General features: G+C 42.6%; 1 protein-coding gene across 2 annotated transcripts in view; it reads left to right on the top strand.

The window, feature by feature from the left end:
- The first annotated feature begins 9,583 nt into the window (after positions 1-9,583).
- abca4b (ATP-binding cassette, sub-family A (ABC1), member 4b) overlaps positions 9,584-20,075 on the top strand; it is a 177,162-nt gene continuing 166,670 nt past the window's right edge. For both annotated transcript variants that reach the window (XM_070886629.1, XM_070886628.1), the window contains exons 1-4: positions 9,584-9,649; positions 14,535-14,628; positions 15,175-15,316; positions 17,076-17,215. In XM_070886629.1, coding sequence (XP_070742730.1) covers positions 9,584-9,649; positions 14,535-14,628; positions 15,175-15,316; positions 17,076-17,215 — 442 coding nt within the window. The remainder of the gene's footprint in view (positions 9,650-14,534; positions 14,629-15,174; positions 15,317-17,075; positions 17,216-20,075) is intronic.

The following is a 20,075-nucleotide window of genomic DNA, read 5'->3' as shown; positions in this document are numbered from 1 at the left end:
CATTTATATGATACCTTTAACATAAAGAAACGTCCTAATGAGCTTCACAGAGGTGTAGGTAAACAGATATCGAGAGATATCGCATCATTGACAGAGTCACAGAGAATGCTGTTCGCGAGTTGATTAAGGCTGTTTAGTAGCCTATTTTTGGGCCAGCGATCATTTGGGCGAATTGTGGGCAAAATGCCGAAAGTAGCGCTCGGCGATAATCTGGGCGATAAGTTTGTAAAAAGACCAACAAGTTTGTAAAAAGGCAGGTCGAACTTCAGTAGTTTGATTCAAATTACTGTGTGTAGACAAAGGGAATGCAGTAGATGTGACATATTTGGACTTTCAAAAAACATTTGATAAAATGCCGCATAAAAGATTTGTTGTCAAGATTGAAGCCCAAGGTACCAATGGTAAGGCAGCTCATACAGTGTAGATAAATGGGAATTAATGCATTTTGGAAAATGAATAGAACAGAAATATATCTTGTTGATATTGAGTGGAGGAAGACTAGGGGGTGTGATCTGTAAAAGTATAATTCAAGCTGTAAAATGGACACATGGGATTGCGGGTATTATAGATAGGGACATTAATATAAAAGCAAGGGGGTGACGATGAATCTCTACAAGACACTGGAGCAATGTGGGACAATTCACATTTACAAGGAATGAGAGATTATAGTTTTGTTAAAACACTGCAGCAGAAAAAGTTGAGGGTGGATTTCATTGCAGTGTTCAAAGTTTTGAATAGGGTAGAGATGATAAAAAGTGAAAGATTATTTCTATGGTTTGTGAATTGGTAACTGGGGGTATGAATTTAGGACTAGTATTAGAAATATATAAATGGAGTAGTTAAAATAAATCCCTTAATGTAATTGAGGCAGAAATTCCGGCCTCCCAGGTCCATACGGAGTGTATACGGACCCGGGAAGGCATCGCAAAAGCCGGTTTTCAGAGCACAATGCTGGAGCTTGACAGATCTTTCGTATCTTCGCAGCCAGGATATTTGCAAGGGATAGATTGCGGTATTTACCCATATCTTGCCCAGAAAATGTCCTGAAAACTCTTGCGCCTGACAAAAGCAGGCGCATTGCCCACTTTTACAGGCGTAAGTGTTTTAAAACACACTTAAAACATAAAAAATTAAATTTAAAAAACACATTTTATTTTTAAAAACCCTGCCCACTATGTTAAATTTATTTTAAAGCATAATTAAAAAAACTTTTTTTAAAAATCTGAAAAAAATATATATTTAATAATACATAATTAACTAATTTAAATTAATGTTAAATATGTAGTTTATTCTTTTTTATTAATGTTTTGTGTGTTTGGGGGGGGTTTCTCATTCATAATAATGGGAACTCCAACGTACGGAGTTCCATTATTATGAATGAGTATATACTTTACCTGATTGGCTGTCTAGAGCCATGTGACTGCAGCTCCAGCCCTGCGCACGTCCCGACGTGCACGCGCTGCGATGCGCAGTCAGTGGAGGCCTCAGGACCGGGATCTTTTTTAAGTTTTTTACCCGATCGCCCGTGGGAAGCAGCCGACCGGGATTTCTGGGCCAATACATTATCATAAGTAGCTATTGAAGCTGACTCTAGCACGACATTTCAGAAGGAATTAGATTAACACTTGAAGGAGAATATTAAAAGATAAAAGAAGGGGAGGACTGGGAACTTAATACTCCTGACTACATGGTACTCAGGAAAGATAGGGACAGAAAAGGAGGGCAGGAAAAAGAGTGGGAGAGCGATAGTGATAGGGGATTCAATTGTGAGGGGAATAGATAGGCATTTCTGCGGCCGCAACTGAGACTCCAGGATGGTATGTTGCCTCCCTGGTGCAAGGGTCAAGGATGTCTCGGAGCGGGTGCAGGACATTCTAAAAAGGGAGGGAGAACAGCCAGTTGTCGTGGTGCACATTGGTACCAACGACAAAGGTAAAAAAAGGGATAAGGTCCTACGAAACGAATTTAAGGAGCTAGGAGCTAAATTAAAAAGTAGGACATCAAAAGTAGTAATCTCGGGATTGCTACCAGTGCCACGTGCTAGTCAGAGTAGGAATCGCAGGATAGCGCAGATGAATACATGGCTTGAGCAGTGGTGCAGCAGGGAGGGATTCAAATTCCTGGCGCATTGGAACCGGTTCTGGGGGAGGTGGGACCAGTACAAACCGGACGGTCTGCACCTGGGCAGGACCGGAACCAATGTCCAAGGAGGAGTGTTTGCTACTGCTATTGGGGAGGAGTTAAACTAATATGGCAGGGGGATGGGAACCAATGCAGGGAGATAGAGGGAAACAAAAATGAGGCAAAAGCAAAAGACAGAAAGGAGATAAGTGAAAGTGGAGGGCAGAGAAACGCAAGGCAAAGAACAAAAAGGGCCACTGTACAGCAAAATTCTAAAAGGACAAAGGGTGTTTAAAAAAAACAAGCCTGAAGGCTTTGTGTCTCAATGCAAGGAGTATCCGCAATAAGCTGGATGAATTAACTGTGCAAATAGATGTTAACAAATATGATGTGATTGGGATTACGGAGACATGGCTCCAGGATGATCAGGGCTGGGAAATCAACATCCATGGGTATTCAACATTCAGGAAGGATAGAATAAAAGGAAAAGGAGGTGGGGTAGCATTGCTGGTTAAAGAGGAAATTAATGCAATAGTTAGGAAAGACATTAGCTTGGATGATGTGGAATCTATATGGGTAGAGCTGCAGAACACCAAAGGGCAAAAAACGTTAGTGGGAGTTGTGTACAGACCTCCAAACATAGTAGTGATGTTGGGGAGGGCATCAAACAGGAAATTAGGGGTGCATGCAATAAAGGTGCAGCAGTTATAATGGGTGACTTTAATATGCACATAGATTGGGCTAGCCAAACTGGAAGCAATACAGTGGAGGAGGATTTCTTGGCGTGCATAAGGGATGGTTTTCTAGACCAATATGTCGAGGAACCAACTAGGGGGGAGACCATCTTAGACTGGGTGTTGTGTAATGAGAGAGGATTAATTAGCAATCTCATTGTGCGAGGCCCCTTGGGGAAGAGTGACCATAATATGGTGGAATTCTGCATTAGGATGGAGAATGAAACAGTTAATTCAGAGACCATGGTCCAGAACTTAAAGAAGGGTAACTTTGAAGGTATGAGGCGTGAATTGGCTAGGATAGATTGGCGAATGATACTTGAGGGGTTGACTGTGGATAGCCAATGGCAGACATTTAGAGACCGCATGGATGAACTATAACAATTGTACATTCCTGTCTGGCGTAAAAATAAAAAAGCGAAGGTGGCTCAACCGTGGCTATCAAGGGAAATCAGGGATAGTATTAAAGCCAAGGAAGTGGCATACAAATTGGCCAGAAATAGCAGCGAACCCAGGGACTGGAAGAAATTTAGAACTCAGCAGAGGAGGACAAAGGGTTTGATTAGGGCAGGGAAAATGGAGTACGAGAAGAAGCTTGCAGGGAACATTAAGGCGGATTGAAAAAGTTTCTATAGATATGTAAAGAGAAAAGGTTAGCAAAGACAAACGTAGGTCCCCTGCAGTCAGAATCAGGGGAAGTCATAACGGGGAACAAAAAAATGGCAGACCAATTGAACAAGTACTTTGGTTCGGTATTCACTAAGGAGGACACAAACAACCTTCCGGATATAAAAGGGGTCAGAGGGTCTAGTAAGGAGGAGGAACTGAGGGAAATCTTTATTACTCGGGAAATTGTGTTGGGGAAATTGATGGGATTGAAGGCCGATAAATCCCCAGGGCCTGATGGACTGCATCCCAGAGTACTTAAGGAGGTGGCCTTGGAAATAGCGGATGCATTGACAGTCATTTTCCAACATTCCATTGACTCTGGATCAGTTCCTATCGAGTGGAGGGTAGCCAATGTAACCCCACTTTTTAAAAAAGGAGGGAGAGAGAAAACGGAATTATAGACCGGTCAGCCTGACCTCAGTAGTGGGTAAAATGATGGAATCAATTATTAAGGATGTCATAGCAGCGCATTTGGAAAGAGGTGACATGATAGGTCCAAGTCAGCATGGATTTGTGAAAGGGAAATCATGCTTGACAAATCTTCTGGAATTTTTTGAGGATGTTTCCAGTAAAGTGGACAAGGGAGAACCAGTTGATGTGGTATATTTGGACTTTCAGAAGGCTTTTGACAAGGTCCCACACAAGAGATTAATGTGCAAAGTTAAAGCAAATGGGATTGGGGGTAGTGTGCTGACGTGGATTGAGAACTGGTTGTCAGACAGGAAGCAAAGAGTAGGAGTAAATGGGTACTTTTCAGAATGGCAGGCAGTGACCAGTGGGGTACCGTAAGGTTCTGTCCTGGGGCCCCAGCTGTTTACATTGTACATTAATGATTTAGACAAGGGGATTAAATGTAGTATCTCCAAATTTGCGGATGACACTAAATTGGGTGGCAGTGTGAGCTGCGAGGAGGATGCTATGAGGCTGCAGAGTGACTTGGATAGGTTAGGTGAGTGGGCAAATGCATGGCAGATGAAGTATAATGTGGATAAATGTGAGGTTATTCACTTTGGTGGTAAAAACAGAGAGACAGACTATTAGCTGAATTGTGACAGATTAGGAAAAGGGGAGGTGCAACGAGATTTGGGTGTCATGGTGAATCAGTCATTGAAGGTTGGCATGCAGGTACAGCAGGCAGTTAAGAAAGCAAATGGCATGTTGGCCTTCATAGCGAGGAGATTTGAGTACAGGGGCAGGGAGGTGTTGCTACAGTTGTACAGGGCCTTGGTGAGGCCACACCTGGAGTATTGTGTACAGTTTTGGTCTCCTAACTTGAGGAAGGACATTCTTGCTATTGAGGGAGTGCAGCGAAGTTTCACCAGACTGATTCCCGGGATGGTGGGACTGACCTATCAAGAAAGACTGGATCAACTGGGCTTGTATTCACTGGAGTTCAAAGAATGAGAGAGGACTCATAGAAATGTTTAAAATTCTGACGGGTTTAGACAGGTTGGATGCAGGAAGAATTTTCCCAATGTTGGGGAAGTCCAGAACCAGGGGTCACAGTCTAAGGATAAGGGGTAAGCAATTTAGGACCGAGATGAGGAGAAACTTCTTCACCCAGAGAGTGGTGAACCTGTGGAATTCTCTACCACAGAAAGTAGTTGAGGCCAATTCACTAAATATATTCAAAAGGGAGTTAGATGAAGTCCTTACTACTAGGGGGATCAAGGGGTATGGCGAGAAAGCAGGAATGGGGTACTGAAGTTGCATGTTCAGCCATGAACTCATTGAATGGTGGTGCAGGCTAGAAGGGCTGAATGGCCTACTCCTGCACCTATTTTCTATGTTTCTATGTTTCTAAAAAAAGAAGGGGGTGGCAGTATTGATCAAATAAACTATTATCAAATAGTGAGAAGGAACAAATTTGCAAGCAATTTACAGAAAGATGCAAGAACTACATGGTAGTGATAATTGCCGGAATTTTAATCTGGAGGCAGTAAAGGGGGTGGGGGGGCGGGGGCATGAGGGGTGGCCTAAAAAGCAGTCGGGAAACCCGGGAGAAGGGGTTTCCAGCAGGCCCTGCCGAATATAATAGCAAGACCTGATTAACATTTCAAAACTCTGTTTCCCACCCACAGCCAGTCCAATAGAAACATAGAAACATTGAAAATAGGTGCAGGAGTAGGCCATTCGGCCCTTCGAGCCTGCACTGCCATTCAATGAGTTCATGGCTGAACATGCAGATAGAGAGGTTGATGGCTGGCGGGTGGGTAGGCCTGCAGCACTAGGCCGCAGAGAGGAGGAGGGAGGGGTGGGGGGGGTGGGTAGTCGAAGCCGGAGGAGGATCGAGCGGGTAGTCCGAGGCCAGAGGAAGATCAGGGCAGGAGGGGGAATGGCGGGAAGGTGATCAAGGGCCGGAGAGGGGAGTTCAAAAGGCAATCTGGGGTCAGAGCTGGGTGGTCGGAGGCCAGAGGGGAAAATCGGAGGCCTCGGGAGGGGAGGTCGGTGGCCCCGGGATAGGTGTGGGAGATCGGGGGGGGGGGTCCAATCATGGGGGGTGGGGGAGGAAGTGATGCTGGATTTAGTAGGTAAGTAGAAAGGCACTTACCTCCTGGATCCAACAGTCCTCACCTCCCTTTAACTGGTAGGTTCCCCGAGGCCCTGGAAACCTGCCCGCCCACAATTATATTTGAAAGGGTGATCACCATGAGACCCGCCAGCCTCATTAGAATATTGAAATGGACAACCCGCCTCCTGGGAGTGGGTTAGCTGTCCGCCCCCCGTCCTTTACTCCGTTAAAACCGGAAGTGGGCAGGTTGGGGGCGGGATTAGTTTGTAACTCTTTAACCTCCCACCCGAACCCAACCCACCAGTTTTTTTGGGGTTAAAATTCCCTCCAATGGTGGACTTCGATTATCCTAATATAGACTGGGATAGTAACAGTGTAAAGGACAAAGAGAGGGAGGAATTACTGAAATGTGTACAACAGAACTTTCTTGATCTGTATCTCTCCAGCCCAAAGAGGAAGGAAGCAGTGCTGGATTTAGTTCTGAGGAATCATGTAGGGCAAGTGGAACATGTTTTAGTGGGAGAGCATTTAGGGAACAGTGATCAAAATATTACCACATTTAGAATAGTTATGGAAAAAGACAAGGAACAATCAAGCGTAAAAATACTTCACTGGAGGAGGGCTAACTTCAGTGCATTGAAAAGGGATCTGGCCCAGATTGGAATCAAAAATTGGTAGGTAGAACAATAATTGAACAATGGGAGGTTTGGGTACAGAGTAGATACATCGCCATGAAGGGGAAAGGAAGGTCGCCTAAAGCTAGAGCTCCTTAGATGACTAAAGATGGAGAGATTAAAATGATACAGAAAATGGAGGCTTATGACAAATGTAAGATTCATAATACAGTAGAGAACCAAGCTAAATGTAAGAAGTACAGAGGAGATCTAAAAAAGGGAATACGTGGGGCAAAGAGTATGAGAATAGATTTGTGGTTCTCATAAAAGGGAACTCAAAAATCTTTTATAAAAACATAAATAATAAAAGGAAGGGTGGGGCCGATTAGGAACAAAAAAAGGAAAAATTCTTGTGGAGGCAGAGAGTATAGCTGAGCACTTTGTATCTGCCTTCATTGGAGAAGAGGATGTAGCCAATGTCGCAGTAAAGGAGGAGGTAGTAGTGATAATGGGTAGGATATAAATAGATAAAGAGGATGTACTTAGAAGGTTGGCAGTCCTCAAAGTGGAAAAGTCACCCGTTCCAGATGGGATGCATTTTAGGTTACTGAGGGAATTAAGGGTGGAAATTGCAGAGGCTCTGGCCACAAATTTCCAATCCTCCTTAGATATGGGGGTGGTGTCAGGTGATTGGAGGATACCAAATGTTATACCCTGTTTAAAAAAAGGGAGAGGGATAAACCCAGCAACTGCAGGCCAGTCAGCCTAATGTCAGTGGTGGGCAAATTTTTAGAAACAATAATCCGGGACAAAATTAATTGATGTTTGGAAAAGTATGGGCTAAAAATGAAAGTCAGCATGGATTTGTTAAAGGCAAATCATGTTTGACTAACTTGATTTGAATTCTTTGATGAAGTAACAGACAGGGTTGATGTGTATATGGACTTTCGAAAGGTGTTTGACCAAGTACCACATAATAGACTTGTTAGCAAAATTAAAGCCCATGGGATGAAAGGGGCAGTGGCAGCAGAGATGCAAAATTGTCCAAGGGACATAAAGCAGAGTGTAGTGGTGAACAGTTGTGTTTCAGACTGGATGAAGGTATACCGTGGTGTTCCCCCAGGGGTCCGTATTAGGAACACTGCTCTTTTTGACCTAGACTTGGGTATACAGGCCATAATTTCAATGTTTGCAGATGACACAAAACTTGGAAATGTAGTAAACAATGAGGAAGATAGTATCAGACTTCAGGACATAGACAGACTGATAAAAGGCGACATAAGGAAATATTTTTTTATGGAGTGAGTTATTATGATCTAGAATGCACTGCCTGAAAGGGTGGTGGCAGCAGATTAAATAGTAACGTTCAAAAGAGAATTGGCTAAGTACTTGAATGGAAAAAATGTACAGGGCTATGGGGAAAGAGCAGGGGAGTGGGACTAATTGGATAGCTCTACCAAAGAGCGGCACAGACATGATAGGTGAATGGCCTCCTTCTGTGCTGTAACATTCTATGAATCTACGATAAAGGCTGAAAGCAGGAAAGCTAGATAGCTCCAACATGATCTCATAGCTACACCGGCACAATGGACTCCTTCTGTATTAGAATTTCCACAATTCTTTCCAAGGGTTATAAAACTCCAAAGACTGCAGTGTCTGAGAGAGAACATTGTCACTGATATTCCAGGTCTTGTGTTCCTGGCATAAAGATAGAGATCTGTTATTTTCTGGCTTCTTTTCCCATCTGTTTTATCCCTTCTTCTCTCCTAAAGGTGTTAGAGCCTTACTATTGTATGGTTCTGTAGGCATCCATCACCCTACAGTGCCTTATCCAAGTGGCTATTTTTCATCTGGATAATGAGTGTCAGAAAGCTGTCCAACTGCAGGAGCACATCCCAGCCAATCCTGATCCTGCCCTCACCTGAAATCCATATGCATGCAATGGTGACTGGATAGTGATTGGAAGCCAATTTCCCCCTTTCACACCAAATGGGCTAATTGTTGCATCTCCACCAATAAAAACAGAAACTGCTGGAAATGCAAAGCAGGTCAATCAGCATCTGAAAGAGAAAGAATAGATTTTGAAATTTTGGGTATGTACCCTTCATCAGAACTGAAGACCAAGAAACATTTCTGTGAACCGTTTTGATGAAGGGTACATAACTGAAACGTTAACTGGTCTTTTCCCCAGTCTGACACTCCAGGCAGTGCTGAGGGAACACTCCATTGTCGGAGGTGCCGTCTTTCGGATGAGACGTTAAACCGTGGCCCCGTCTGCTCTCTCAGGTGGACGTAAAAGATCCTACGGCACTATTTCGAAGAAGAACAGGGGAGTTATCCGTGGTGTCCTGGCCAATATTTATCCCTCAATCAACATAACAAAAAGAACAGATTATTTGGTCATTATCACATTGCTGTTTGTGGGAGCTTGCTTGTGATCAAATTGGCTGCTGCGTTTCCCACATTACAACAGTGACTACAGTTCAAAAGTACGTCATTGGTTGTAAAGCACTTTGAAACGTCCGGTGAAAGTATTTAAATGTAAGTCTTTCTTCTTTACATATACTGACTGACCTGCTGTGTAAAATCCAGCATTTTCTGTTTTTATTTAAGATTTCTGGCATTTTCATTTTCTTTTGTAGCTTCTCTACTGCTACCTTGACTAAAATCAGCCAACACTGAACATACCACAGATTCTGGGACTTTCCTGGTCTGTATAGTTCAGCTAATCACTGGCCCAACCAGTGGAGCTATTTGTGGAAGCTAAGGAACTCTGAGTCAAGCACTGGCATCTCCTGAAGTGCCCCTCCTTCCTGTATCTAAAAATGATTCAATTGTCTAAAATTCAATTGTAAACTAGTATCTTAAGACGTTGCTGTTTACTTTTTAGGATTGCACATACTAAATTACTATAGTGGGAGAGCAGCAAAAGAATGAGCTCCTCCAATCAGATCTCTCTGCTGCTGTGGAAGAATTGGACGCTCAGGAAGAGACAAAAGGTCAGTGCATGAACAAAGGCAACAGCTTGCATTCATTCCCACATCACTTAACTGTAGAAAGGAAATGGAATAAGAAGACTATTAATAAAGGATCAAATGTTGTGAAAACAAGTTCAGACACTGGACTAGCAGATTGTCACTGAATTCAGTTAGATATTTTTACTTTACCAACAACAGCTTGCATTTGTATAGTGCCTCTAACGTAGTAAAATGTCCCTTGGCGCTTCACAAAAGCGTTATCAAAATATTTGACGCCGAGCCGCATAAGGAAATATTAGGCAAGAGGTAGGTTTTAAGAAGCGTCTTAAAGGAGAAAAGAGAGGTTTAGAGAGGATAATCTGGAGCTTAGGGCTTTGGCAGGTTAACATAGAAACATAGAAAATAAGTGCAGGAGCAGGCCATTCAGTCCTTCGAGCCTGCACCGCCATTCAATATGATCATGGCTGATCATTCACCTCAGTACCCCACCCCTGCCTTCTCTCCATACCCCCTGATCCCTTTAGCCATAAGGGCCACATCTAACTCCCTTTTGAACATGTCCAACAAACTGGACTCAACAACTTTCTGTGGCAGAGAATTGTGGGTGAAAAAGTTTCTCCTCATCTCGGTCCTATATGGCTTACCCCTTATCTTTAGACTGAGATCTGTGGTTCTGGACTTCCCCAACATCGGGAACGTTCTTCCTGCATCTAACCTGTCCAGTCCCGTCAGAATTTTATAAGTTTCTATGAGATCTCCTCTCATTCTTCTAAATTCCAGTGAGTATAAGCCTAGCGGATCCAGTCTTTCCTCATATGTCAGTCCTGCCATCCCGGAAATCAGTCTGGTGAACCTTCGCTGCACTCCCTCAATAGCAAGCACGTCCTTCCTCAGATTAGGAGACCAAAACTGCACACAATACCAAGCACTGCAGTAAGACCTCCCTGCTCCTATACTCAAATCCCCTCGCTATGAAGGCCATTTGCTTTCTTTACTGCCTGCTGTACCTGCATGCCTACCTTCAATGACTTCAATGTACCATGACACCCAGGTCTCGTTGCACTTCCCCTTTTACTAATCTGTCACCATTCAGATAATAATCTGCCTTCCTGTTTTTGCCACCAAAGTGGATAACCTCACATTTATCCACATTATGCTGCATCTGCCATGCATTTGCCCATTCACCTAACCTGTCCAAGTCCCCCTGCAGCCTCTTAGTATCCTCCTCACAGCTCACACTGCCACCCAGCTTAGTGTCATCTGCAAACTTGGAGATATTACACTCAATTCCTTTGTCTAGATCATTAATATATATTGTAAATAGCTGGGGTCCCAGCACTGAACCCTGCGGCACCCCACTAGTCACTGCCTGCCATTCTGAAAAGGACCCATTTATTCCCACTCTTTGCTTCCTGTCTGCCAACCAATTCTCTGTCCACATCAATACATTACCCCCAGTACTATGCGCCTTAATTTTGCACACTAATCTCTTGTGTGGGACCTTATCAAAAGCCTTTTGAAAGTCCAAATACACCACATCCACTGGTTCTCCCTTATCCACTCTACTAGTTATATCCTCAAAAAACTCTAGAAGATTTGTCAAGCATGATTTCCCTTTCATAAATCCAAAGGCACAGCTACTAATGGTGGAGTGATTAAAATCGGGGATCTGCAAGAGCCCAGAATTCGAGAAGCGCAGATATCTTGGAGAATTGTGGGGTTGCAGGAGATTATAGAGATATGGAAGGATTTGAAATCGAGGCGTCTCTTAACCGGGAGCCAATGTAGGTCAGCAAGCACAGGGGGTGATAGGTGAACGGAACTTGGTGCGAGTTAGGACATGGACAGCAGAACACTGTGTTCAGTCAATTGATACAGATTTCATTTTGTTTATGTATGATCATGCCAGTTTGCATGCAACTCCAATTTGCCAAGCAAAATTTGAATCCAAATTTTTTTTAAATTCTGAAGTTGCATGCAACTAGGAGATCTCTGCTCTGTTTTGCCTCCGTTCCAATCTTTAGCAGCAGACATCAGTTATCTATGGGAATTCAGCACTGCTCTATAAGAGCTGGGGCTGCCAAATCATCCACAGTAAGAATGAAAAAGTCACCCACTAACATTTGACATCTCTAGGCTTGTTTAGTAGTCAGATTTGTTCTTGAAACCAAACTGGATGTCCAGCAATACTTGTAAGTGCAGTGAAAATGTTCAGAGCATTCTAGGTTTTATTATCCCTAAAATCAAACTAAATACAACTAGGATTTAGATGAAATGAAATGGAATAAGAATATAAGTTCACCACAACAAGTTAAAACAATAATTAGTCATTGGGAATTTAGATTCCAATACTATGGAAGAATAGACGTTAGCCATTTAATACAATAACAATTAAGATGAAATTTTGATGCATTCAAACAGGTGATTTACTAGACTGGCACTAGAAGTGACAAAGCAGAATGCCTAGTAAGTTGGAATAAATAGTTGCTTTGGACTGATTTTAGAAACTGATGTTCCCAATCTCCTGGTAATACATAGAAGGTGCCGCAGGTCTTTGCAGTTGCAAGGTTTCATGCCATAATCAGGAGATCAGCCTGAGATGTTTTTATGCATTGCTCACTGGCTGGGTATTGAGCGACACTGGCAGTGGCCTGATAGTAGGACTGTAGGTTGTCTCCTTGGTGGGGGGAAATGCTTGGAACATGGAGACCCCGCAAAAGAAAATCAAGTAATTTATTTAAAGGAAAAAAACTGTTTATGTAGTAGAAAGGGAAGGTTTTCAACTGAGTTGGAGTTCAGAGCTGGAATTTCATAACTGGAAGCTCTAAAATGGCAAAATAAGGTACAGGTACATTAGGGTTTTCCTAATAGGTTTCCATGGAGCTCATGGAAACTTGCATAGTGTGTTAGGTATTTTTAGGGCTTACCTATGTTGAACTGTTCCAGTTATTTAATGCTTAGTAATTTAAACTTTGTTGCAAAATGTGGTTGATTTGGAGCTTCTCTTACCGGGTTATTACAAATAATGGGTCAATTACCTGCTGTGCAATCTAATATACTTCAGAAAAGGCGCTCCACTCATGGTTTCATGAAGTGCTGAGGGCAATCTTTTCTCACGTGATTATAGATTAATGAGTTTTCACCAGGTTATAGACATGATATATGTGCAACTTCTTGTTCCATCATTTGAGCTGTCTTTTACTGAAGGAAATAGCTGCATGTTGAGTCAAGGGTTCAACTTTATGTGTGTCTACAATGTGTGAGCATGATCTTGCTGAAGATGTTCTGCGTTTTGTCTATCCACTAGCCGTCTTTGAACATTCAGGGAGCTCAGGCAAACACATCATCCTTAACTGGGTGTCACCTAAAAAGGTGGGCTAACAAGGCAAGGGAATACACATTAAATGGTAGGAACAAAGGGACCTTGGAGTGCATGTCCACAGATCCCTGAAGGTAACAAGACAGGTGGATAAGGTGGTTAAGAAGGCATACGGAATACTTCTCTTTATTAGCCGAGGCATAGAATACAAGAGCAGAGAGGTTATGCTTGAACTGTATAAAACACTAGTTAGGCCACAGCTGGAGTACTGCGTGCAGTCCTGGTCACCACATTACAGGAAAGATGTGATTGCACTGGAAAGGGTACAGAGGAGATGTACGAGGATGTTGCCTGGACTGGAGAATTTTAGCTATGAGGAAAGATTGAATAGGCTGGGTTTCTTTTCTTAGGAACTGAGGCTGAGACTTTATTGAGGTGTATAAAATTATGAGGGGCCTCGATAGAGTGGATAGGAAGGATCCATTTCCCTTAACAGAGGGGTCAATAACCAGGGGGCATAGATTTAAAATAATTGGTCGGAGATTTAGAGGGGACCTGAGGGGAACTGTTTTCACCCAGAGGGAGGTGGGGGTCTGGAACTCACTGCCTGAAAGGATGGTAGAGGCAGAAACCCTCGACACATTCAAAAAGTACTTTGATGTGCACTTGAAGTGCCATAACCTACAGAGCTACTGACCGAGAGCTGGAAAGTCGGATTAGGCTGGCTAGCTCTTTGTCAGCCGGCACGGACATGATAGGCCGAAATGGCCTCCTTCCGTACAATGATTCTATGAAATAAGGAAATTCTTGAATCGTGATATATCTTTAACATGTAGGCACCAATAATTAAGGCATAGGAACAGACTCAGGAAAATTCTGTGCTGAAAACACCAGCTATTGATCTTGACAGGTAAATGGCTGGTTTGATGATATATCTTTTCTCTATTAAGTAGTCACATTTTACTTCCATTTCCACTGAGCTTGGCACGAATTGTGCTGTGGTCTATTAAGACTAGGAGTGTGATTTGTCCAAGTTCCTTTCTCCAGGGTATATTTATCAGTCAAAGATAATGCTGTCTTTGTTGATCTTTTTGTCCGAACGCTAAACTGATCAGAGCTGATGGGGGTCTATTTATTCGTGCTTCTAATTATACTTAATTGGAAGTCTTGATCCAGCTCCCAATAACTATGAAGCCAGTACACAAATCAGTCCTGAAACACAACATAATTTGTCCTGACCTGGTGCGGTTTGGTCACAGTATGTGGGGGACATTCTGAATTGTCTCTAACAGGTGTTATGCCTGCCTTGCAAGTTGTAAACACCATTAAAGTGTAAAATCTGTTCCTAGCATAGCCATCCTGCAAAGTGACTGACAAAAGTATCCAACAATTGTTGATGCGATCACCTACTCACCAGGCTGTTAAGAGAAGTTATAGAGAACCAATTTGTGACCAAATTAAATTTGATGAGGGGTAAAATGAAGGAAAACTGCATTGAAAACAACTTAATAAGCTATTTATAAAACATAAATTTATTGTTTTTTAACACCGCTCTTAAAATGACTCCCATTTTATATGTTTTACCAGCTCCGCTTCCTGGTGGAACTTGTCTGGCCTCTATCTCTTTTGTTTGTTTTGGTTTGGCTGCGGAAATCAAATCCACTCTATCAGCGACATGAATGTGAGTAAAGATTATGTACATCGTAACATTTGTTGTTATTTCTAAATCACTGACATGTAACTCGATGCCGAAAAGATATGCCATCGCTTTTGAATCTCCGGACCTATAAACCTGAAACTGAGCCCAACGATGCGTCATGAGGAGCTGCTGAGTGTAAGATTTTACAAGTGGATAATGTTGGCAGGAGTCTCCGTCTGTTTTTGGTCTGAATAATAACTGCACGGCACAAGCTGCCCTAATTCATCAATCTCTTTCCCCAAGAGGTGCATATTTCATGGACAGAATGACAACAACAGCGGTGCGGCATGGAGAGGCTTTCTGGTGCTTGAGCCGAAACGGAATAGTTGATACAGTTCCAAGGACACTTCGTTTAGCTGAAGTATTGGTACAATCAGAAGAAGCAAAGTATTAAACAGAGCTCCTTTCTCTGGAGTCACCAGCTTTGTTTTTAAAAGAGAATTTAAATAAGTTTCTAAGAAGAAGTCATTAAATAAACTTACAAACAACTCATTTTTGAAAGATCTTTGCATTTTTTTTCCTATTTAGGCCATTTTCCGAATAAAGCGATGCCCTCTGCAGGAATGTTGCCATGGTTACAGGGAATTTTCTGTAATCTGAACAACCCCTGCTTCCACTACCCTACCCATGGAGAAACTCCTGGTGTGGTTTCAAACTACAACAACTCCATGTAAGTATAATTTAAGGATTCATGGCATTAATAACCAGTTGAAACAACCTAAAACATTAAAGTTAGAAAATGAATTCTGGCAGCAGTGACATTTGAGACAATAAAATTAACAAGTTGCAAGTCTATATATATCAATAGATGATTAATTAAAGGTTATTCATTCATAAATAAGCGTAAAAATAGTTTTAAAACTTTAACATAATCCTAAATGAATTAGCTGTGAATAGTACAGATGATTCAGTTATCCCTTAATCTATTTTCATCCTTTTTTTGGACATAGCTACAACCCTTACTCTTAACTCTTGTCCTTCTCTGACGGTCGTGACTAGCGCTGGTGTGTGATTCCATGCCATTCTTCATTAGAGGCTTGTGTGTGAAGGCCAGGAGGGCTATTAGGGGGTGAAGAGATGCTGCATATTGATTCCTTCAGTCTGATATCGTTTTCCTCCTCGATTGACCCAGCACGGTTTGTTATTGCAACGGATAACCTCACTAAGTTCAATGGTCATGTCAAACAGTGGCTGAGATCAAATCTTTGGCCCTTGGCTCATGGCACCGTGCATTACATAGAAAACATAGAAACATAGAAAATAGGTGCAGGAGTAGGCAATTCGGCCCTTTGAGCCTGCACCGCCATTCAATAAGATCATGGTTGATCATTCCCTCAGTACCCCTTTTCTGCTTTCTCTCCATACCCCTTGATCCCTTTAGCCGTAAGGGCCATATCTAACTCCCTCTTGAATATATCCAATGAACTGGCATCAACAACTCTCTACGGCAGGGAATTCCACAGGTTAACAAGTCTCTGAGTGAAGAAGTTTCTCCTCATCTCAGTCCAAAATGGCCTACCCCTTACCCTAAGACTATGTCCCCTGGTTCTAGACTTCCCCAACATTGGGAACATTCTTCCCGCATCTAACCTGTCCAGTCCCATCAGAATTTTATACATTTCTATGAGATCCCCTCTCATCCTTCTAAACTCCATGAATAAAGGCCCAGTTGATCCAGTCTCTCCTCATATGACAGTCCAGCCATCCCTGGAATCAGTCTGGTGTGTGCTACCCAGCTCCCTGTGCAATTCTGATTTTGGGAATGTATCATGAAAGCTGAAATATTTTGTCTTCATTGTGCGTGTGCTGATCCATTCAATTGTGTTGAGCATTGTATACAGATTCAACACATTCCTGGTACAATTATATATTAAGGTACGATAACTGTTTCTGTGTCAGAAAGTTTAGTTGTGTTGATGGCTGCATGCAGTCTGTTGTACAATATTATATAGTTACAGGAGGGGGAGGGGGATTTGCCAATGTATACTCATCTTCCTCTTCTAAAGGTGCTGACAATTCCAAGAGACCAACATCCCTCTACTTCCTCGCTGAAGTGGCCATTCTTCATGTATGAGCCGAGTCAGTGACTGTGAGTAAGCTACTTGACAATGGAGAGCATTGTAGCTGAGGCCAATCCTGCTCCTGCCTGATATGCAAACATACATGTTTCCCAGCAGTGGATAGTGATCAGGAGCAGGGAAATGTGACTCCTTTTTTTCTCCCTGTGAGGTAAATTGGAGCACCTCAACTGCCGCCCTGGCTAAGATCAGCTGACTCTGTTTAGACTTAGATGTGAAACCTACAGTTCTGCTTGAACATTGATATTTTTACATGTACATTGTTAAAAGGTAGCAGATGAAGTTGTAGGTGAGTTTGCATCATGTGCTATGAAAGCTAACGTTCTCATGTTCTCCTGGACCTCTTTCTAGACTCGCTCGAGTATATGCTGATGCTCAGGAAGTGCTGTTTGATAAACCTGAAATCTATCATCTGCAAAAGATCTGGGAAGATGTGTGTTTTCTGTCTGACTTCATGGATTTACTCAGAACCAATCCCAGAAAAATTGCAGGTAAGAAGAAACTATACAGTCACCTTTATTATAAGAGAGAAAAACCTGCATTTATATATCGCCTTTCATGAGCTCAGCACATCTCAAAGCACTTTGCAGCCATTGAAGTACTTTCGAAGTGTAGTCACTGTCGCAATGTAGAAAATGTGGCAGCTCAGCAAGTAGGTCCCACAAACAACAATTGAATAACTGACCAGATAATGGGAGGAAATTCCGTTGCGCCCCGTTTTGGGGCGGTAACATTTGCGAGCAGGCGCGGAAGTCTCACCTCTCGTGAGAGATTGGGTATACCGTCCCCGAAAGGAAGTGAAGCGTAAAATAACGCACTTCACTTCCTTTCTGGGACAGTAGTGGGGCAGCCGGGTCAGGAGTGGCGTGCAGCACTACACACTGGGCCGGGTAGGAGGGGCTCTTCCCTTAATTAAAGGGAAGGGCTCAAGCTGCAAACACTGCATTATAAAAAGGGTCCTACCTGGAGTGGGGATGCCAAGCCAACAGCCTGGCACTCATGCAAAGTGTCGGGCTGACCGATCACGGCACAGACCCCGCGTTCAAAGTGCCATCGGAACACACCAAAAAATCGCACCTTTTTTTTTACAAACGCTGCACCTCCTCTTTAACTATCGCCCCACGAGTGGCTGGCTGCCCGGTTCATGTCCCCTGAAGCTGCCGCTGTCATTGCCTGGCGCAGGTTGATATTCAAACTGCCGTTAACTCTTACATTATGCCTTGAAAGCTTTGACCTGCTCCATGAATGGTTTTCAGTGTGGTTTTATTTCCTATGTTATACACCAACAAATTCCCATCATATAACTCCCACCAATGCTATGTATTTGGCTATATATTTGTTCTCTTCGACGGCACCTTTGACAGCGCAGCGCCCCCTCACTACAGTGTTAGACTAGATTTTGTGCTCAAGTCTCTAGAATGCGACTATGAACCCACAACATCCTGACACATAAGCGAGAGTGCTACCACTGAGCCACACTAACACTAATATTATTGTGCATTGAAAGTCATCTTTCTGGGTGGAGGGGTTTGTCTTGTCATTACTGATAGACCAGTGCTGATACTGGACCAGTGCCACTGTTGTACTGAGAGAAGAGCTGTCACAGCTCCAGATGCAGCATAAACACTCTCCATTCCTGTTTTACAGATACCAATTGCTCCACTACTTTTAGGTTTTACAATAGACTTTCATGGTACCTGTAATGAATAAAATATGTACAAGATATGGCAAAACTAGAAGATTTTAGGACTGGTTTATCCTTGCATGTATAATATGACATTTTGTTAAAAGTTAAGGAACCTAGATGAAGGGCTGAGGCCCCCATTTGGCAGCGCCAAGACTCAAAAGTAGAAAAAAGGCAAAGTAAATCCTGAAGTAGTGATAAAGTGACACCAAGTTTAAGTTTTAAAAGCCTGAAGATTGCAATATGATGTAAAAACTGAGGGGAGGCAAGGATTTGAAAAGTTCTGGGAAAGAAAGTATGAGGTTGTGTGTTGAGTTTTGATGTAAGGAGCAAGAGTATATAAAACAGTATATTTGGAGCTTAAAAAAAGCTCAGAGGTTTTGCTGACCATAGTAACATTGATAAACTAGAAGAGACCAGAAAGATTGTAATGGGGAAAAATGGACTGAAAGCTAAAGATTAAAGCATTTTCTTATATCAATGGATGCAAATGAGGTGTTCAAAGAGCTTCTCCAGAATTGGGAGCAATTTTCAAGTTCTAGATGGACTTGGCTTTGTAGAGTGAAACAAGTTGCTGAGGAAAAATTTAATTTTCAACCTGAAACGGAAACTGAGCTCCTTAGAAGCAGCTTTATCATCCAATTAATTACTTTTGAAGTTTCATTTGTCATAAAGGCAAAAGAAACAGCCAATTTGCAAGGTCCTGCACATAGAAAACTAGATGAATGACCAGTTAATTTAATTTTTGTAGCATTGGTTGTGGGAGAAATATTGTCCGGGGCATTAGGAAAACTCCCTGCTCATCTTCAAATTGTACCTTCACATCTTTTATGTCCAACTGAGTAGGACGGCAGGGCCTTGGTTTAACCTCTTATCCAAAGCACTGATAGAACAGAGAGACCTGGGGGGTACATGCACAAACTCTCAGTACAGCAGTGGCACTGGTCCAGTATCAGCACTGGTCTATCAGTAATGACAAGACAAGCTCCTCCACCCAGAAAGATGACTTTTAATGCACAATAATATTAGTGTTAGTGTGGCTCAGTGGTAGCACTCTCGCTTCATTAGTTAGGAGGCTATGGGTTCAAGTCCCACACTGGAGATTTGAGCACAAAATCTAGTCTAACACTATCATAGGCAGTCCTTCGAACTCTAAAAGTGAGTTCTCAGGTGACTACAGTCCAATACAGGAATTACAGTCTCTATCACAGGTGGGGACAGACAGTCGTTGAAGGACACTGCACTGTCAAAGGTGCCGTCTAAGAAAACAAATTGATAGCCACGTACATAGCATTGGTGGGAGTTATACGATGGGAATTTTTTTCGAGATGAACAATTTGTCCAAGGAATTGTTGGTCAAGGGTAGAATTCAAGAGGTGTATAACATAGGAAAGAAAACCACGGTGAAAACCATTCATGCATTAGGTCAAAGCTTTCAAGGTGTAATGTAAGAGTTAACAGCAGTTTGAATATCAATATTGGGGCAATAGCAGCTACCTTTCTTCGGCTGTATCCAAGCAAATTTTCTAGTTGAGGTAAAGTTGGATTGGGACAAAGAGAGTATAGAGGACAGGGATAAGTTCTTGAGGATAATGAAAAGGATACCATGAGGACCAGAGATGTTGCAGTTAAGAGTGGAAGAAATCGGACAGATCTGGCAGGAATAA

Source organism: Pristiophorus japonicus, chromosome 8 (assembly GCF_044704955.1).
Source record: "Pristiophorus japonicus isolate sPriJap1 chromosome 8, sPriJap1.hap1, whole genome shotgun sequence".
In the NCBI taxonomy this organism is placed as follows: domain Eukaryota; kingdom Metazoa; phylum Chordata; class Chondrichthyes; family Pristiophoridae; genus Pristiophorus; species Pristiophorus japonicus.
Note: the sequence above shows the minus strand (reverse complement) of the source record. Positions and strands in the feature narration are given on the sequence as shown.